This window comes from Ictalurus furcatus, chromosome 14, assembly GCF_023375685.1.
Source record: "Ictalurus furcatus strain D&B chromosome 14, Billie_1.0, whole genome shotgun sequence".
NCBI classification, from domain to species: domain Eukaryota; kingdom Metazoa; phylum Chordata; class Actinopteri; order Siluriformes; family Ictaluridae; genus Ictalurus; species Ictalurus furcatus.
Genome location: NC_071268.1, coordinates 4,357,400 through 4,379,423, shown reverse-complemented (window position 1 = coordinate 4,379,423; position 22,024 = coordinate 4,357,400). Strand labels below are relative to the sequence as shown.

The 22,024-nt window shown below is 41.0% G+C and overlaps 1 protein-coding gene and 1 non-coding gene across 2 annotated transcripts; both read left to right on the top strand.

Annotated features, from left to right (window-relative positions):
- Nucleotides 1-1,048: 1,048 nt before the first annotated feature.
- rpl18a (ribosomal protein L18a) lies at nt 1,049-3,333 on the top strand. The gene is made up of 5 exons (XM_053641748.1): nt 1,049-1,157; nt 1,921-2,100; nt 2,349-2,478; nt 2,740-2,849; nt 3,180-3,333. The coding sequence occupies exons 1-5, from the start codon at nt 1,140-1,142 to the stop codon at nt 3,270-3,272; spliced, it is 531 nt and encodes a 176-aa protein (XP_053497723.1). The 5' UTR covers nt 1,049-1,139; the 3' UTR covers nt 3,273-3,333.
- LOC128618817 (small nucleolar RNA SNORA68) lies at nt 2,525-2,655 on the top strand. Its single transcript, XR_008387835.1, has one exon. It is a non-coding gene; the product is annotated as a small nucleolar RNA SNORA68 (small nucleolar RNA).
- Nucleotides 3,334-22,024: the final 18,691 nt, after the last annotated feature.

The window sequence follows — 22,024 nt, the reverse complement described above, 5'->3', positions numbered from 1 at the left end:
GTTCTGTGTGTTTCATTAAGAGGATTCTCTGGGATCAACACCCATGTTCGCCACTTGAGTGACTCTTTTGTATAACTATAGTACAAAAATTACTAAAGTCTGTAATAATACTTACTGCAGTCTGTGATATGACAAGAAACAAATATTCTTGATCATTAGCTGTCTAACCGAGGCCTTCAGGTTTTGTGCCAGAATATACTGTCATTTAGACCTATCTCTGATTCCCTCTAACTTGAATAGCGCTCCAGTCCTGGCCAAGGAGAAGCAGCTCCATAGCATGATGCTGCCATCACCATGCTTCACGGTACGTCGTACAGTGTTCTTTGGGTATGTGAGTCTAGCTTTCAATGTTCGCCTAAAAGAGTCGACTTGTTTGTGAAAGACATATACCTGCCCTGTAAAAAAAAAAAAAAAAAAAAAAAAAAAGTCTTGCATTTACAACAGTCAACATTTTGTGTGGCTATGTGCATTTTTGTGTTCCTGTTTTTTTTTTTGTGTGTGTTCAGTAATGGTTAACACATTTGCCTCATGCCTTCAGGGTTGGGAGTTCGATTCCCACCTTCACCCTATGTGCACGGAGTTTGCATATTCTCTCCGTGCTCAAGGGTTTCCTCCGAGTACCTCGGTTTCCTCCCCCAAAGACACAGACATGCGCTGTAGGCTGATTGGCATTTCCAAATTGTCTGTAGTGTGTGAATGAGTGTATCTGTGTGTATCTGTGTGTATCTGTGTGTGTGTGTGTGTGTGTGTGTGTGTGTGTAATTGTACCCTGCAATTGTGCCTTGCGATAGGCTGGCCGCCCGTGAGAGCACCCTGGGATAGGATGTTGTTGCTTTTTTCTGGTATTTTGTTGTACACACAAGCATATCATTTAGGCACAGGAAAAGTGGTGACTTAAAAAGTCTAGGAAAAATGCTCTAAATAAAATATTATCTGCTTAATATACTAGACCTTCGAGTTTGTTGTGACAATACAGACTATACTGAAAGTAGTAATAAAACGGAGCAAACACCAGGTGGCGCGCGTGCGTGTTTGCGGACTCCACGCCACAGTAGAAGAAGAAGAAGAAGAGCCGAGTCTTGACGTCACGTCGCTCCGCCCTGCTGCTTCCTTTTCACAGTGGCAGTCAGCGAGACACCATGAAGGCGTCTGGCACAGTACGTAATTTATCAGTTTTAAGCCAGCATTGCTCACTATAGCTCGGTGTTTATGCGTTTGAACTTCTTTTAAAATGTCCGTAGGGTTGTTTCCGGTCGCGTGTGCGATGTAAAAGCTCTATAAAGTAGTTAATTTAACGGGCTTGGTGGAGTTACAACATGGCGGCCGGGAGCCATGTGGTGTTAGCGGCAGGTAATTCTTCTAAAGCGCTGCTGCGGCGAATATGAAGAGGTTTCAGACAGATATGTGATTTAGAAAATAATATTTAATGCGAAAGAGAGGATGCTTTCACCTGATGATTGGCGTACACTGTGTGTGTGTGTGTGTGTGTGTGTGTGTGTGAGAGAGAGTGAGTGAGTGAGTGTGAGAGTGAGAGAGGGTGAGAAGTGGAGGATTCATTGTAGAGATGATTACATTGTGTTCCTATCAGCAAGTTCTTGGAGTGAGTGATGGTTTTTCAGACCGCCTTTCACCTCTTTACTGCAGTGTTTGAGTGAGTTGACGTGAAGATGAAGTGATCAAGCCCAGATTTCTATAAGCCTTGCATCCTCTGAGTTTAGTTTAATACAAACACACATTTGTGTGTGTCTTATTTTAAAGAGGTGAAGTTTGGAGCATCGTTGGTGCTCGGGTTCTTCCATGGGTTCCAGTAGATGCTCAACCTGCCATGTTTTAAACCTGTTCTTGGTGTTCCTGCACTAGCTGTGATGTTTGTTTGTTTTGTATTAAACTCATTATAAAACGTACATTTTCTCCTTCTAGCTTAGGGAGTACAAAGTCGTCGGGCGTCTGTTGCCCTCTGCCAAGAACCCGACCCCTCCTCTGTACCGCATGAGGATCTTCGCCCCCAACCATGTGGTGGCCAAGTCCCGCTTCTGGTACTTCGTCTCCCAGCTGAGGAAGATGAAGAAGGCGAACGGAGAGACCGTGTACTGCGGCCTGGTAAGGACACGGGCGACACGGTTGGTGTCTTGGTCACGGATTGTAGGGAAAACCTTTGCAGCTTTCCGGATCAGACGTCTGATGGTCAAGTCAGCATGTAGAAATGTTTATATAAATAAATAAATAAATAAACCAAAGTGTGCCGGCTTTCATACTTTTTTGCAAATGTGTAAGATGAGTTTAATAGTCTGCGGTAGGAATTTGGGCGCTGTGTATTCGAGTTGTCTAATTCTGACTTTCATCCGTAGGTTCATGAGCAATCTCCCCTGAAGGTGAAAAACTTTGGCATCTGGCTGCGTTACGATTCCCGCAGTGGCACCCACAACATGTACCGCGAGTACAGAGACCTCACCACCTCTGGAGCCGTCACCCAGTGCTGTGAGTACCGTGCCTTTGTGCTTCGCCTTTATTAAAGGGAGGGAAAACTGCACACAAACCCAAAGATCATTGTGTGTGTGTATAATGCTCTTGCTGTGTGTGCACAAAGAAACCGTGCCTTGTCGCCTTTCATAAGCTCTCTCGTGCCACTGAAAGTGAAATCAAGGTTCGACATCAAACCGACAAGATGGCATTCGAGTAGTCTTGGATAGTTTCCACCTCGTATAATAACGTGCTGTTTTTGTTGGTTCTGTCGAATAGACCGGGATATGGGAGCTCGTCACCGTGCTCGTGCTCATGCCATCCAGATCATGAAAGTGCAGGTGATCGCAGCCAACAAATGCCGCAGAGCCGCCATCAAGCAGTTCCACGTAAGTGTTCTTTCTTCACCGGTTCACCTGCCGACTGAGCAAGAAATTATTATATATGTTTTTTTCAAGAATGTTTTTGAAGAAGTTCCTGGTACTCTTTGTGAGTTCAGTGCCGTTAGTCAGCAGGTCTCTCACTGGACTGGTGTTGTTGCCAGTTCAGCTTTAACACCTGCAAAAGAAACAAAAATGGCCAGGTACCTCTTCCAGATCAAGTGTATTGTCTTAACATCTGGCGGCTTTGAAAACTGGCGACATCCTGCTGCGAGGGTCAGTGGTTCCTGGAGTAAATCTGATTGCTGGTTAACATGCTTCATGTCTTTCGTCCAACAGGATTCCAAGATCAAGTTCCCTCTGCCCCACAGGGTCCTGCGTCGCCAGCACAAACCCCGCTTCACCACCAGGAGGCCGCAGACATTCTTCTAAAGTGTGTGTTCGCAGTCCTGTTTATTGGGAAATATAAAAATAAAAAAAGTGTCAACTTGTACATTTGTCTGACTTGTTGTTTTTGGGTTTTTTCGGGGGGGGGGGACGACTTATTGATTTTATACGTACTTTCATATTGAAAGGGATAGGAGCTTTAGAAGTTGTTTTCATGATTGTTTCAGTATTCTCTAGATGTTTGAATAGTAATCTGTACAGAAGGAAGGTTAAAGTTTTTTGATTCCTTTTCCCACCATCAGATTTTATTAAGAGTACATATTAAATGCTTTAGAGTCAAAAGGAATCCATATTTAACTGATAATCATGGCATGCAAAGGAGGAGGATGATGATAATGAACTTTATTTTTATATAGTGCCTTAAACAACTTCTCAAGGCACTTTATACAAGAGTCGGGTACCGCCGTAATATTTCTTGTCAGAAACTATTTTTATTTTAAAATGTTGGAAATAATGGCCTCAAGTGTGTATTTGATGCCGTAGTTTATCTGAGTTCATACCAGTCGGATAAATAAAAAAAAAACTCCATGAAAACAGTTTCCTTAAAACAAAGTTCTTCTTTGCATGCGAAGTGTGTCACAATGCAAAAGTATAACAAAGTGACCATGTGACTGGAAATGCAGTTCTCTATTTGTTCCTCCTGATTGGCAGTCCAAGATGGCTGCTAGGAATGTCACGAGAACAGATAGTTTGGTACCAAGTCGGTATCAACATTGTTAAAACATGACGGTTCTTGTTATTCTGCAGTAGTGTAGGTGTCAAATATGGAAATACTTAAAATAATACATATATATATATATATATATATATATATATATATAGATAGATAGATAGATAGATAGATAGATAGATATATACATAAGCACCTGAAAGACTATATTATTGTTTGTTTGAGGCAGCTGCACTGTAGCCATGAAACCAGCTAACCTTATGCTCCATTAGCGATAGCCAGTTATTTGTTAACGACGCTAACACATTGCAGTGTTATAAACTACCTCCTAATGGTCCACCATGCATCGCCATTCAGCACGGGTCCTGTCAGATAAATGTAGTAGTGTCACTAATAATTATTCACATGTTATGCTTTTAATAAATCTTTTTATCCTGACACCATATCAGTGAATTTAAACTAATGCTTGCATTCAGAGTATAAGGTGTGTGTGTGCATGCACCTTAGCACTTGTAGCCTCCACTGTTTTATTAGTCATTATTAGATGGTGTTTGATGTTGAACTAAAATCTCTCTCTCTCTCTCTCTCTCTCTCTCTCTCTATCTCTCTCCTTGACAGTATCAGCCAGAGGAGGATGTCCTCCAGGAGAGTTTTTAATAATTTTTTTTTCCATTTTACTTTTATACTACACTGTGGTATCAAGTATCGTGTACTTTTGGTGGTATCGGTACTGACTGCTAGATTTTTTGGTATCGTGACATCCATAATGGCTTCTACGTCCCTTCTCTAAAAGGACCGTACCTGTTTCCAGGTGTGCTCTAGGTGTGTCTGCTACTCAACACTAGGTGCAGGCATTTATGATACAGAGATGATCATATGATATTTATGATACAGAGAACAGATAAGTCGTTTTCTGGATAAATAAGTATCAGGAAATAACCTACTTATGTTTTTTATGATTTCAGGTCATCTATAATCAGTAGTTTTAATCATTAATATAAAGAAGGGAAGCCCATACAGTAAAACATTCGAGGACTCTGATATGATTCAGTTACGCTGAATGCCATGTTTACACTGAGTTTTCAGTACTAGTTTTGCGCAATTATAATTATCAATTGAATATTATTGATTTAAATACATGGGGGGGGGGGGGGGCTCATTAAATAAATTAAATAACACTCCAGTGGAAAGGAGTCATAGCAAAGACATTAAACACCCCACCACAAGATGGCAGTATTTGATTAAAATACACATCATGCATCCTGCTGTCTTGTATGACTCGCATTCAACATTCTGGACACACAAGGACAAATCAGTAGGTCCTGTAACGCGTCACATCAATTAAAGAATGGATTAACCGACCAAAGAGAGGGTAATATTTGGCAATTCGGTTCAAAAACATTCTTTCCACTTAGGTCAGTGGACTGCTATGGGAAACTACTGTACATGCACACACACACACACACACACACACACATACACGCACACACTATAATGGTGTAAATCCTTTGGCTCAGACCAGAATGTGTTTGTGTCACAAATGTAGTTTTTTTAGGGAAGAAGAAAGGAGAGAAAGAACGAACAGGAAAATAAAATAAACACTCTATATTATAGAAGACAGCTGTGAACAATCACCGTCTGAAATCCGGACTTTAGCACATATGTTCCTTCTTTAATTACGTGTGTTATTGTCTTTATTGTGTGTGGAATACAGACTCACCATCCACTTTATGCAGAACACCTGCACACTTGCTCATTCATGCAATTATGGGAACAGCCGATCATGTGGCAGTAGGGCAATGCATAAAATCATGCAGATACAGGTCAAGAGCTTCAGGTAACGTTCACATCAAACATCAGAATGAGGGGGAAATGTGATCTCAGTGACTCTGACTACGCTACGCTCATGGTTTGGGGATTTCAAGTAGTATTTGAGTTTTGTGCCTCGTTCAAACACGTTGCCGATGACGATGGCCCAGACTGGTTCAAGCAGACAGGAAGGCCAGCGCTTTTTACACCCATGGTGAGCGTGTCAGAATGCTTTTCTGCTAACTGCATCTGTCAAGACTATTTATTTTAGTTACCGTAGTCTTCCTGTGAGCACGAACCAGTCTGAGCTCTCTCATCGACCAGGCATTTCCACCAGCAGAACTGCTGCTGACTGGATGTTTTTAGTTTTTCGCACCATTCTGTGTAAACTCTAAAGACTGTCGTGTGTAAAAAAAAATAAAAAATATCCCAGGTTTCTGGAATGCTCAAACCAGCCCATCTGGCACCAACAACCATGTGACTTAAGACATGACCGTCACCTGAAGCTCCTGACCTGTATCTGAATGATTTTACGTCTTGCGCTACTGCCACGTGATCGGCATATTGGATATTTTAATGGAACGGGCAGGTGTAAAGGTGTTCCTAATAAAGTGTCCAGTGAGTGTATGTACAGCAGGTATTTAGACCTTCTTGAAAATCTCGCCCTCAAAACCCAAAATTCAAAACCCTAGTTCTACACTCATGTTTATTGATCTACTTTCATACCACTTGCCTTGCCACTCAGATGTTTTCCTTATCAGCCTCTTTTAGAAAGTAAAGATTTCCCCAATTTATCCAATTAGCCTCAAAGAATCCTTGAAGTGCCCTTCTTTTCCTGGACTTCCCACCCAGTGGCTAGACGACAACGAATTAAAGCTCGATTTAAGTATGTACACAACGTCTAAAGTACAAGAACAGATTTTTTCCTTCAGTTGTGAAAAACTAGTAATGACACAGAAATGTATCTGAATTTCCTGTTCCCACACCAGTCGCTTCCTTCTTAAAACATATTGTGACAGAATATATTTCAGTGAAATGGTAATACGTGCCTCGCAATCATTTTTTGGCAAACTCGACTTTTCACAACTGGTGAAATGAGTTATGGTAGCATGTCGATTATACTGTACTGTTATTGTACTGGTTGTGATTTTGGTTTAAGGGGCGAGAGTATAATTCTTGCTGACCAGCATCTGGTCAGTGTGGGTGGCAGGTGTTTTTTGTGGGCACCAATGGGGTGCAGCATGATGCAGCCAGTGTGTGTGTGTGTGTGTGTGTGAATCCCCCCGCGGTGTGCACTTTCCAGAAACCTTGTGCCGTGTGCATGAGCCTCGGGCCACAAAATCCACAGCACATAAAGGCTCTTAGTTTAGATTGCTGGCTGGCAGGTACAGCGGTGCATGGCGGTTGTGTTTGATTTGGTGCGTACCTGTGTTTATGAGTGACGGTTGGGGTTAGGAGTGGGTAATTAGGTCGCACACCGGAGACGGTTTGAATTTCCGTTACCAGAAAGGATAGAAGTCGTCGAATATTTGTGCCAAATATAGAAAATGGCCCCCGACCACTGAAAGAGAACATAAAGAGCAAACAAGAGATGTTAAATAGGCATCATTTCTTATTTGTTGTCTATAATTGTGTCATTTAGAAGACAATTTTATCTAAAGAGACTAGCAAATGAGACAAGATACAATCCCAAGCACACTCCTGGAAAACTGGAAAAAGGGTGTTTTTTTTTTTTGGATGGGTGATTTTTGGGAAGAAGAGTGGCCAACCTGCCAGAAATGATGACAGTATGTACAGTATATAAAATGCTTTTATATAGATGAAATACAGATAAAATTCTAACAGGTTCCATTTTATATGCAGTCACTTACGACTTCCTTGTGGGTCCTATGTATATATATATATATATATATATATATATATATATATATATATATATATATATATATATATATATATATTGCTTATAGCTAGAAATGATATAGAACCAACTAAATTCATTAGAAAATAATAACTGATTGAGTGGGATTAAAAACAAATCAGTCCTGCACACATCTCTAGCTGAGACTCAGGGTGTTATGTATTATCATGTTGATGGTCCCTAACCCAGTATATGCTATATGTGAAAAGGGGGCTGAACAGACTTTCAAAATGATCTCTTTGTCAATGCAGAGAAGTGTGAGTTCCAAAAATCACCTTTCTGGGTTACATCACAAGTGTCATCATGGACAAAGCCATGATCCAAGCATTAGCAGAGTGGCCCACACCCTAACGCGTCAAAGACCTACAGAGATTCCTAGGGTTTGCACACCATTCCAACCCATCTCATGTCACTCCGTAAGGGAGGATTAAAGAAACTACTCTGGAAAAAGAATAAACGGATCATACATTCAGCACATAATACATAAATCCTTCACCTTGACCCTTATTCTAAAACAACCTGATCCAAGTTAACATTCTTACTACTGGTTGATGTGTCTAATGAAGGGCTGGGAACAGTCCTATCCCCATGCCAGAGAACCCCGGATAAGATACAGTATGTCCCACTTTCTAAGACACTCACACCCACAGAATGTAATGATGATGTTGGTAACTGTTAGTTGTAGAATAAGTTCTGGAGGAATGCTGGTATTCACTGGAGAGAGCTGAGAATGCCAGAAGAACCTAGAACACCTTAAAACAGCAAGGCGACCCGCGATACAAGCTCGATGAGCCCTCATCTTTGCCACAGTTGACCATCTCATGTTGTCCAGGTTCCAAAAATGTTAAAGCGGATGCCCCTACATGTATGCATCTCACTGATCCCAAATCCACCACTAGCAACACCATCTTGCCAAAGTCGTGCCTCATCAGTGCCAGAAGCTGGGATATCGACTGACAGTTCGTCTGGCCTGTCCACGATCACTCTGCTTCTGCCCGGTGTCTTCCAAATAAGAGTTATGACCCTTCCAGTCTTTTTGTTGTTCTGATAACCCAAGCTCATTTCCCTATTGCCACTGGTCACTAAAGGGTTACAAAGACTCATCAACTTCTCAGCACAAAATAGTGGTGGGAAACCATTGTACAACAAATACAAAGGTTTTAGTTGAATCATGCTGTATGGGTTACGAGACTAAGATTCCTTGCACTCGCTCAGCTCAGATGGCTAAGCACCTCACCTTACCAGTCCTGCAATGTCCATGGTCCCATATTGCTGTAGTCTTTACCACAGATCTGGCCTCCTCTCAAGGCAAAATGGCCTCCTTATTGGTGATGAACTGCCCCTCTGGACCATTCCCCCCTCCTGCCTTACCTGCAGCATTCAGAACAGCAGAACTTCTATTTCAACACATGTTCAGATACTTTGGTATCCTAGAAGACATTGTGGCAGACTGAGGGCCACTGTTAATATAGCAAGTATGGAGCATTTTTGGAGAAACTAGGAGTATCCTTTAGTTTGACTTCTGGGTATCATCTTCAAGCTAATGAGCAAACTGTAAGAGCCAACCAAGAATTGTATTTGATTCTTTCAACCTTTTTGCTATGATCACCCTGTGTTACTCACCCAGCCGGCTCCACAGTGCGTGGGGTAAAATGGTGCTTTGCAGATCCACAAATTATCTACTGATTTTTTGACAATAACCAGCAGAAACGAAAAGTGTCAGTGTAAGGCATAAGAGCATGTTTTGTAATATAATCTACTTTCAGTAATATTGTACACATATCTGTAGAAGACCTGAACAGACTAGGAGTTGAGGGGTATTGAGGGAATATTTAAAAAATGCCCTGTAACCAAACCAGAAAGTATTTTTTATGTTTATATGTTAATGTTTTTTATAGTATTTTACAGTTTCCCATTTATATATATATATATATATATATATATATATATATATATATATATATATATATATATAAGCCTTTATGTGACACAAAAATGCCTTTTTGATTGATTGGATCTTAACTTTCCCAGTTTTCAAGAGCATTTTGCAGGAGGTGCAATACAAAAAAAAGCACAGACCTTAGTCTTGGACCGTGAGGTGGTATTTATATTACAGTCTAACTTTTTTTTTGGCTTTACTTCAATATTTTAGACCTTTTACTTAAAACCTCCCATGAGTTACAACCTTAGGACTAATACCCCATACCAATTTGAGAGCAGACAGAGAAAACCAACATGGAAAAGGTTTCCCATGTATTCAGTGATGATTTTTTAAACTTTTTTATTTGCAATCATTTCATTTGAACTCATTACTCTCGAATTCTGTTACTATTCAGTTATTTTTCTCAAAGCATATTATTCGGTAACTACTATTCAGTATTAAGTAAGAATTTCAGTTTGGATGAGAGAACAGCTCTTGGGATATTAAGGAGTTAATACCTTGAACGGTACACGCTTTCATAGTAATTTGTGAAGGACTGCAACGTAAAAACACGTCAAAAAGAGCACAAACTGCTAAGCATAACTGGAGTGCAAGATACTGTGAGATAGTGTGAGCAAGGGGTTATTTATTTTAGCAGGAAATCTTAGAAGTTCATGGGTACTGTATGTATTTCTTCTAATACAACTTTATAACCACAAATTAGGAAGGTATATGAGGACAAAATGGTCCATTTTGCTCATTTCTTACTCATGTTACTCATTTATAACACCATTTAAGTGTTTAAACATGCCTTCATGTTCTGCATAAACATAAAAGAGATGCCTCAGCACCAACATTATGTGATGATGGGACATGTGATGATGTACCCATTATCACTAATGGTCATGAGTCCTTAAATTGTGTCGGTTCGTGCCAGCACAGGGCTCTTTACAAGTTTCTCACAAAAATCCCCCCTTACATTCTCAAATAAAGCAGCCATTATCAGGAGCCCAGCTCTTGGCCTACTGAGTGGTGAGAGAGCTGAATACAGTAGTTTCAGTATGTTGAATGAGCTTAACTTGACCCTCGTTTTTGTTCCAAAGATCCAGCAGCCTTTCCACAAATGGATTTTTGATCCATTAAGTAAAAAAGAAGAGAGCGCGAAGGCCCTGCCTTTCAGGTTGACAGCAGGGGAATTCTGGCATGTGTTGCCAAAGGCGACCACAGGATGAACAGAGGGAAAGTCAGCCTCTCTGAGGTCCTCGCGCCAGAGCGGCGCTAAAATATATCTGCCGCCTGATTTCCACAGACAAGCGGGAGGAAAAGAACGAGCAAAAGAGCACACTGTAGCTTATTTGAATGTTCTAGATGCTGAAAGTGCACCGCAAGCGCTTTCGAAACTGCTTCCTGCTAGCGAACGTCTCTCGAAAAAGTGTGAATGCCATAAACCCAAAGCTGGCACGTTACAGAACGATTTATGTTTAACAATCATGTTTCAGGTTTATGATAGGTGAAGATTACATCAATCAATATACATTTCCAGGCCACAAAATTGTGGCCATTTGTCACTTCATCGTCTCGTCATATTTAATGCTCTAATTCGCTTAATTTGTTTGGAAATCACTGAAAAAATAGAAACAGCTGAAAAAGTTTTGACACCCAGAGTGAAAACTGAAACGATCAGAATGACGCTAACTCAGAACAGCTTATTAGAGTATCTTTAGAGCTTAGCACCAAAAGACACATATGATATGAAGCACTGAAACAAACATCTAATGGGATAAAATGAGTCTTTATTCATCACATATACATATGCACAGTCGTAGTTGTAATCATCACATTAATCATTACAAATTTATCTTATTGGCTGCACGGTGGCTTAGTGGTTAGCATGTTTGCCTCACACCGCCAGGGGCGGGGTTCGATTCCCACGGCTCTTTGTGTGCGGAGTTTGCATGTTCTCCCCGTGCTGCGGGGGTTTCCTCCGGGTACTCCGGTTTCCTCCCCAAGACATGCATGGTAGGCTGATTGGCATGTCTAAGGTGTCCATAGTGTGTGATTGTGTGCCCTGCAATGAACTGGCACCCTGTCCAGGGTGTACCCCGCCTTGTGCCCGATGCTTCCTGGGATAGGCTCCAGGTTCCCCCGCGACCCTGAAAAGGAGTAAGCAGTTGAAGATGGATGGAAATTTATCTTATTTCACCAAATTGGCTCCCATCCTCATTATTCAGCAGCTTATAAATTTGCACTTGATCCAGCACATCCTAGTACAATCCTAATGCATTTTATTTATTTATTTTTATATAAAGGATAGCGGTAAAGAAATCACACGGTGTATGAAGGATGCAAGCTACTTAACTCTCTATTTTGAGTTGCTGAATGAATACAATAACGGCAATATCATTAATTAATTCCCTGTGCATTCCTGCAAAGAAAGCGTTAATAGTTCATCATTTTATTCACAAAACAGATGGTCCTCGAGATGATGTAGATGATGCAGGAGACAACATTTTGGAGGTAAATATGAGCAAATAGTGGTTGGCATTTTTTTTATTACAGTTTTCTCTCTAGAGGAAAGAAATAGAAAGATGAGGATTTCGTTACAGTGCACAAGGCCGTTCAGTTTAGTTACAGGATGCCAAGATACAAGCTAAGATAAAGACGAGGAGGAATCATTCATATACTGCATACCTCCAACAGAGACAGATCTGTAAAGGTAACTGACAGTTCAGATTTTACATTCATTTATGATTTAATTCATGATCATTTTTGTTCCTTTCTCTCTCTTTCTTTCTCTCTCTCTCTCACACACACACACACACACGCTCATACATGAACGAGATGCCTGGACCCAAAGGGCTCAGTGGCAGTAATGTAGTGAGTGGTTCAGAGTTAATTAGAGTGGCATGGGCGGTGAGCTGATCGAGTCCAAAGAATGTTGGATTAGAAATCCAAAAATATTGGCTTGAGAACTTCCCACACCTCAGCGCACACAGTTAATCCTATCAGCATGCGTGAAAGTGTGTGTTTGCCCAGGGAATTGGGGCAAATTATTCAATTTGTCCGTTTTGAGAATGATGTTTGGATAGCTAATTTGTGGAGGACATTTCCTGTGGAGAAGAGAGAGAGAGAGCTCGCACGTGCAAGAGAGAGAGAGAGAAAGAGAGAGGGAGAGACATAACCTCGTTTTTAAAATTCTAATTTGAGGAGCAGAAACAGGCGAGCTAAAATAAACGAGACAATAATGAGAAAAAATTCTTCCGAATGGAACCCGCAGTTGCCTCGAAGTTGTATAAATAAAGCCCGGTTAAATCATACAAGAAAACACTGTGTGAAATGGTGTGTGTTTAAAGCTTTGCACTCAGTTAACTCACATCCCCCTGAACAGCAGTTTGTACATTAGCCAAAGTGATATTAATGGGTGTGGAGTGGAAGCCGTTCCTGTTACAAGAAAAGAATAGTGCACTTTCAGCTCGAAACATATTGATCTCTTTCTATTACGTCCTAACTGATCTGATCTAACTTCTGTTTTAAGTGCTTAAATCCTGGCCCGAGTGGGAACAGATCCGGAGAATATCCCTGGAGCACCGGCGCAAGATGTGGAATACACACGCACATCTCCGGGAAACGCACACTCACTTCTATCCAATGCCAGGTTAGAGTAACCTGCTGGAGGAGGAAACCGGAATGCCCAGAGGAAACCCACGCAGATGGACACGCTAATAGAACATGACAGCGTAACCAAAGCATTGTCTCTAATTCCCACTGTACCTGTAATACTGTTTATTTACGATGTAAATGTCACTTATTAGAATAAAGTCATGCTGTCCGGAATCAATTGAAAAACAGGCAGTTTTGAGAGCACAAAGTCAGAATTCTAACGTTAAGGAATATTAATGTGCACGCTGACAGTCCCTTACAAATGTTCCGGGGGAAAAAAAAGAAGAAAAAGAAATCTTGGAATGAACATAAAAACCTCAGAACACATTTTCACGTGCCAAACCAATTCCGCGTATTTAACAAGCGTTGACAGTGTTTTACACTTTTAATAAATGGCAGAACATTTTGACGTATTTATTACAAGTCGACGATACTTGGAAATGTACCACGTTTATGTATACGTATTAAATGTCGATCCATTCTTTCTGAGCGTTCTTTCTTTCGTTCAATCCAAACGCATTACTTAATGAATTTATTAGGATTTGTGCAAAAACACAGCACAGAACAGTATTTTTATTTCAACCAAAGAAATGTTTACCTTGGATTAGCGGAAGAAAGAAGACGTTAGAATGGTGAAACGGTCGAAGTGTAAACGGTGTCTTCAGATTACTTAAACGTTCAATAGGAGAGACAGATAGAATAAGAGCGATATTGTTGCTGGCCGTCGCTCCGGTTTTACCCACCGTGCTGTGGTTTGGTCTGAAGGCATGCACCTGGCATCAGTAATGTGCAGTAACATGTAACATGCACTGCTTCGAGGCCTATCGGTGACTCGTGGCCTTGGCTGGCCGTTAGATTGTGGCTCCTTCATAAAACATCCTGGAGAACGGCCTTCATCAATCAATCTCTCTCTCTCTCTCTCTCTCTCTCTCTCTCTCTCTCTCTCGATCTCTCTCTCCCAGGTAACAACGTATTGACTGTGTTCTCTGCTAATCAGCCCTGTCATGTCACTCTCTGTGTTTCTACACTTGAGAACACTTGGTGCTTCCATTCAGTTAGATCTGAATTACTGTGCTACTGTGTCACAACAGTGAAGGTCTGGAGCTACGTTATTATTATTCTTAGTTTTGTCATTCTAAATGTGTCCAATGCGTACTTTCACAGTTTGCTGAGAAAAATCAAGATCCAAACCAAACCATGACAAACTACCAGCGTTATGGCATTCAGTCGCTACGCTAAGGCTGGCGTATTGGGGAATCTTTTGGGAATGCTGGAAGAATTTGGTTCCGCGAGACTGGAAGTGAAGGCTTGACAATCCTGTCAACAGTTACATAGAATATGTTCAAGAGTCTTTTCTAAGATACACTATATTTGTCCTATTCTAGCCAAACCACTCGATCACACACAATTTGTTGTTGTGGATCAAGCTGACTTAACGGTGCGCGTGTTTCAAGACACGACCATCCAAATATGATCGCTTGACTGTTTTTTCTTTTTACCTCATTTTTTTCTGTTTGAAAAACGCCTACATGAAGCACTGCTTATAAAATATTACCAGTCAAGCCATGTTTAATGCGTGGATATAAAAATAATAAATAATTTACGAAAAAAAAAAAAAACGTTAGCAGAATGTAACAGAACCTTCATGAGACAGTGCGCCTAATTTACGAGTCGAACAAACATGAGAGAACTAGCGGGGAAGGTCGTTGCGTACCTGAATTTCACTCGGTCAGGATGCCAGAGAGCCAAATCCTGATGGAGGTCTTGGTTCCCGTAGCATGATGGGACTTTTTCTGTGCAACCTGAGAGGGTGACAAGGCAACCGCATGCTGGGACTGTCATTGCAGAGAACTTGGAGTTTGACTAACTGCTTCCCGTCCGTTCAAAGGCTAAGCCCTGACTAAGGCCTGGGAACTGCAGCGGAGCTGTACTCGTCTGAATGGAGGCCTCTGTTCCTTTTGCTCGTGCCTTACACCATCTCCAGCACCTGCCACCCACCAAGTCCACCACATCACCTAAACCTTTCTCAGCCCTGATCTCCTCCCTCTAGCTGCCTTCATGGGAATTTTAAACCTCCCAACTAAATCACTGAGCGAGTGCTTAAACTGACTGAGCCATGCTCCCTAACACCATCTCATTACATACAGGTGGACAGACGGACAAGACTTGTGAAGTTGTACTCTTTTGCTATACTTCAGTATTATTGCAGTGTATTCACACTTTATTTGACTATTATGGAAATTCACTACATCTACAATACGTTTACTTAGCTACACTTCCAACAAAGGGAAAAGAACTTACTTTTTCCTCCATGCATTTTATTTAGACTTGTACACTAATACAAGTCTGACTGTACACTGTACACTATATAGATCATTAGAATTAGAACCAGTTTAGCATTTCAGTTTAAATCAGGGTAGACAAAAAAACTATCAAGAATTGTTCCGTAACCTTCTACACAGTGAATTTAGCGCTTTAGCTATCTGTGCGTCTGAATCTGAAACTTGAGGATTAGCGCAACTCAGTAAAATCTCTCTATATACTGGAGTAAGCAAAGACTTGTATAAAATAAAGCATCTCTTTCCCACCTCCCTAGAAGGCATGAATGCCATCTAATTTGAAAAAGCAAGAAATGCTCATTTGCTAACTCTAACTGGCTATACGTAACAAAGCTAGCTTGTTTTCTTTGCTAATACCAGGTAAACTAGCATTGATTCCTGCAGCTAACGTAATTGGCTAGGCAGTAGTGCAGACTTGCAGAGATTTAATCCTGTCCTAACACTTTTAGTTCCTTTTCACATGAAAACATGACTTTAATTTAATTACATCAGTTAAATCATTTACTTTGTACTTTTTAATACTTGAGTGCATTTTTTTTTTTGGCTGGATAGCCTAAGCACGTGCACTTTTAACTGAATAAGAGTTTGACACAGTGTCTATAGTTTCACTTAAGTAGAATTTCCCAGTACTTTGTCCACCACTGATATGTTCAATCTTTAACGGACATCTAGTATCGGAGCAAAGTTTTAATAGAGTGGATATAGTGGATCCTCGCAGAACTCTCAACAACCAACAGGTAGGACTGAAATTCCCGCTTTCAAATTAGGATAGAAAGCGTGTCGTGGGCTTGGACGTGTGTAGATGTGTCAAGGTGGCCTGCGGAGCTTTTTTTCACCTTCTGCTAATCCAAGACATGGAAACAGCAGAGCTTTGTAGCATGTAGCCTTTCCCCAAGCTGAAGGCTACAGTGAGATATAACAATCAATCCCACAACTTTACACATGTAAACGTATATGTATATATTCTCCCCTCTCTGACACAATGAACCAGTCTAGAAATGTGGCATCAGTGGCTCTCTGTATATATATATATATATAAAACTACTGCCCTCTAGGGGCCGCATGTCAGAGTTACAAGTGGCAGATATGTCAGGATGTACAGTACAATATGAAGTCCATGTTCATAACGTACTGTTATTGTAATTATGACATATTATAGTAATAACAATATTAATAATAATAATAACACAACATACAGTTTAGCATTATGACACACTATAGGTATAGTGCAGCAAAATACAGCATCAGTGAAGTAGTTTGACTGTATATGTCTAAAACAAATAAATATATAAATGCCACACTGTACACCGTGTAACAATTTTTTTTTTTACTGGATTAAGATCTAGCTTTATGAGGCCAGATTTCTTAGCACAAGATATTATTACGATATGTTATTCTATCACGTTGCTATGACATCTGTGTTTTTCCCACTTTATAGTTTGAATGAGGTAAAAAAAAAATTTTTAAATGTAAAAAAAGGACGTCATTTCGAGCTTCCACTTCTGAGTTAAGTTGAATGCAGCGTATGTATAGTAATATGAGGTTTGACTCATAATTTGAAGAAGAGCGATGGTGGAAGAGTTACAACAGCAGAAACTTTAACAAGAGTGTAAGAGTTAAGAGTATTACGCTGGGTTGTCAGTGTACAACCCAGCTTTGCATATACCCTCATCAGACATTTTAGGTGTCCTTTTTACATATACGTACAGTTGCTGACTGGAGCCCGTCCTCTGCTCTGCACATTTCCTCAAACCCCCATATAGCCTGTCTCTCAGTGGGAAAGAACAAAGATACGTCATAACATTAAACCCATGGACAGGTGACGTGTACTAACAGTGATTATATCGTTACAACAGCACCTGTCAAGGCATAGGATATATCAGGCAGCACGTGAACGGTCAGTTCTTGAAGTTGATGCGTTGGAAGCAGGAAAAATGGGCACGCTAACGCATGAGTTGGTCCTGTTAGATTGATCCCAACACCCAAAAAATACCCAGCATAGAGTGGTATTGTTGTCTAACACTGACGAACGGCTAGAGAACGATTAAGAGGAAATGTTTCAGAGGAAAAAATATCCACAGACTTTAAATGTGTAGGTGTACAGTGACGTAAGTGTTACTAAAAACAAAGATGAAATACAACATGAAATCCCACCAGCATGCCACTGACATGCCAAGAAAGGTCCACCACCCAAATACTTCTGCTGGTTGGTTGCATACATGTAATGTGTAGTGCTTCTCCTGCACACTACTATTATTTCCTCACTAACAGCATGGGTGTCAGGGTTTGCCCTTTAACAGCGCGCTGGAGAGCATGTGGGCGCGCGTGCATGAGCAAGGTGCACAAGCACCTGATTCTCGTTTGTTGACAATCGTGACATTGTGTATATTGGACATGTGCGTTTTTGTTATGTTTCAGTTATGTCTCCTCCCTGTCCTGTCATTGGCTGTTATTTCAAGTGTGTCTAGATTGGTGTCAGCCATCAGCAATTAACACGCTGATTATGTTTGTATATTAGTAGATATAATATATTAGATTATTATTAGATTAGTATTAGATTAGTTTAGTTAAGATACTTAGTTTAGATACCTTATGATAGTTTACCACGGTCACAGTCACAGTCATAGTCTTAGTTATTGACCCTGTTATGTTCCATGTTTAGATTAGTGCATTTAGTCCACGCTGGTTTCTCCACTCCCAGTTCCTCGCTTTGGTTAATGTTTCTTGTTTTGTTTCCCGACCCTGTTTTCCATGACCACGACATTGATTCCTGCCTTGCCCAGTTTATGCCTGTTTGCCGATCGCCTGACCTTTGCATGTTTCTGGATTACGTTTGTGGATTACGATTTGGATTTACCTGCCTGTGTCTCTCATTAATAAAACTGCGAAACTGCAATTGCATCCGTCCTGTCTTCGTTACGTCTCGAGACGTGACAATGGGTATGGTTAGATTTTATTACTATAATATAATTATATTATAATTATAATAAGGGCTTTTGTATTCTAGTTATTATTATTATTATTATTATTATTATTATTATTATTATTATTATTATTATTATTCGTCCCTCTGGCCTACACCCAAATTGAATAATAAATGTCATTTGTATTGGTGACACACACACACAAACCCCTGCCATCCTCATTGTTCAACACAAGTGAAGCATGTTTTCCACTATTTCTTTAAAAAAAAAAAGAGTTTAGCCCAGGGTATATTTTTATAAATCTAGCTCCTCCATATCATTAATACGAATCATCATAATCCATAAATTTTGGTCAGTCTGTTGCCGACAAATCTGACAGAACACCGCAGCCTCGTCATGAAACGAAAGTTCGGTTACTTCCCGAGAAACGTCAACAGGCTGAAAATATATGGGTTTGAAATACAGCGTCAAACATGTCTGCTGCTTTACTACCGCGCTTGTGTCGTTTTGTTTGGCCCGAGTATACGGTCGAGTGAGGAAAAGAGTTGCCTTTAATCAGAACAATAAATTTAGAAAATCACAAACGATTAGAGGCTTCAGGAAGCAATATATAATTACAATGGAACATGTTTTCTCATTCTTGGGGACTTTTTCATCTGATCTGATATTTCATTGATAGGCATAGGTGATTCCTCATGGATTACAGCAGCAGGAATATCCCAGCGGAGGCCTGTACAGATGTGTCCAGTGTACTATACACTGCATCAAAGTGCCATATAATGTATTTCACTATAGGTTTGTTTAAAGGGATGTTTAGTTGGTTTACTTGACCACACATATATGATTTAGCCCTAGTTGCCCTTTATTCCAAATGTGAGCTAACTGCTTTGTTCAAATGTTTATTAAGGTTTGTCTTCCTCTCTGTATATAGCAGTGTGCACATTGTCCATCTATCCATGACTATTTCTGTGAGGAAAATCTGTCAGTGAGCAAATAATTTATCCTTGATATCCTTGATCTGGTTGAGAACTAACAGTCTGACAACAAGATGAACAACAGAAGGACTCCAGACTACAAAAAAGTACATTTGCTTATGAATGTGTGGACCCAGGTACAGCAAATCTCCTCTGTTAATCAGAAATCTGAGGCCAGGAAACGGGCTTTAAGCATCTTAAGCACCAGACCCCCATCACTATATGAAATATTAAGCCTTACATGACATGAGCCTTAAGATGAGGGGACGATACTGACTGGTCACAGATTTCCAACACCTACCAAAGAATTCCAGTACAGCACAATATGTCTTCAGGGATGATAAGTCTGGAGGTCAGTTCAGTTCCGGTTCTCACAGAAAACCACTTCATTCGGTACCTGCTCGACGACACTGCAAAGAGTGCTTACCAATCTTAACAAATGGAAATATCTTGAATATAGTCAAAGTGATCTAGAGGCCAGATCTCAGGACAGTGCGCACACATCCACACCTAGTTACCCACACACTACCATCATGTTTTTGGGAAACCAGTGAACCTGAAGTAAACCCCAAATGGGCATGAAAAGGACACGGATGGAAATTCCTCCCAGACAGTAATCTGAGCTCCGGATCAAACCAGGGACCCTGGAGATCTGGTGCAGCAATACAGCACCAAGGGAATACATTATATCTAGCTCTTTACTCTTTTCCAATGTTAGTTAGATACAGTTGAGCAGCTGAGGGTTAGGGGCCTTGCTCAAGGACAGTTGCAGGTGCTGGGATTTGATCTCACAACCTTCTAAGCAGGACCTCTAAGTCTTACCCACTGAGCTGGTGAAGTTGGTATATTTTTATAGAGCCTGCGTAAAAGTGATTATTTATGTGTATATACTATATGGCCAAACGTTTGTGGATGCTTGAACATCACACCCACATGTGGGCCTTCTACAATCTGTGACTGCAAAAGTTGAAGCACACAATTGTATAGAATGTCTTTGTACGCTATAGCATTATAATTTCCCTCCACTGGAACAAAGAGGCCCTGAAACCTGTTCCAGCGTCACAGTGCCCCTGTGCATGACAAAGCGAGCTCCATGAAGACATGGTGTGTGAAGTTGGAAGAACTTGATTGTCCTGCAAAGAGCCCTGACCTCAACCCCACTGAACACCTTTGGGATGAACTGGAACCGGAGCCTCATCACATCAACATCAGTGCCTGACCTTAACCTCACTAAGCTCTTGTAACCGAATGAACACAAATCCCCACATCCACGCCCCAAAATCTAGTGGAAAGCCTTCCCAGAAGACTGGAGCACATTATAACAGTAAAGGGGGATCAAGTCCATATTAATGTCCTGGTTGTGATGGTCGTGACAAAACATAACTTTATCCACGTTCTGAACCAGATGTTGTCCCTAATGTGACTGAATAAGCAAGCTAACTATGTTTCAAAACAACAACGTCTTCCAAAAATCAATGAACTGTTTTATCTACAGTTAGTCATCGAATGATCTTTTATCATCATATGATTATGTTGTTTGTTTGTTTTTTTACACCCCTAGTTGTTTGGTATGTGGCTTCAACCTATTACATTGGACAAATAATTAGTAGTCTTTATTTGGGATAAAACAAGCCTTGGCTAAGCCGTTTTAGCCTCTCTCTCCCATGGCAACAATGAAATTGACTGCTTTCCGCTGTATGTCCTGGAGCACTTGGAGACCTCCTTCCACCCTAACGTGCAAGACTAAATCTCCTGTGCTGACCATTGACCTGTGCTGAGCTAGGACCTAGGTTAAACCCTTGGAATTCCGCAGTGTAGGTGTGTGCCACACGTGGGCGATTACAAAAGGGTCTGTAGGGGGGAATCAGGACGAATGCATTTTTCAGATGTGCTGAGCACTGCACAACAAACTGCAACGCCAAAATGAGTTCCAGTACACATGTTGATTGTTATACAACAAACAAGAGCAAATGAGGAACAAACAATCTCCCACTACTGGCACTAGGAGGCCATCCATCAACTTACACTTTTATTCAACCTTTCTTCATCTTCGTCTTCGCTCTCTGATGTGGTGCACATCATTGTGAACCTGTTGACAGCTACAGCTGGTCTGTGCTGGTGGTCCAGGCACTCAGTGTCCAAGCAGGGGATCTCTAGGGATTCTTTACATCATCCAAAAAGGCTGATGTATGAATCAAGCGTCCATCTGTACCTGTTAAACCGCAATGAAATGCACTGCGATCGAGAGCGGTCTAGAACCCTCCAAAGCTCCAGCAGGCTTCTCCTCTGGCTCAGTGGGGGGTTAATGTTGGACAGTGGCTGCAGTCCTTCGTGAGCAGGGATCATCTTCCATGTTGGAGGAAGTAAGAGAGGAGAGAACCAGGCCTGCGGCTCCAGGGAGAACAGGAAACTCAGCCGAGCTGCTGACCACAGCCTCCAAAGAAAACACTTTGCCTCATGGCAAAATCAGAACCACATGTAGAGAAAAAAAAAACAGGGAAACTGCAATAATGGAGAGG

Excerpts from the sequence above, each read along its gene's own strand:
- rpl18a (XM_053641748.1), top strand. Across the intron at positions 2,101-2,348 it reads AGACCGTGTACTGCGGCCTG|GTTCATGAGCAATCTCCCCT; the intron begins GTAAGGACACGG and ends TTTCATCCGTAG. Across the intron at positions 2,850-3,179 it reads CCGCCATCAAGCAGTTCCAC|GATTCCAAGATCAAGTTCCC; the intron begins GTAAGTGTTCTT and ends TTCGTCCAACAG.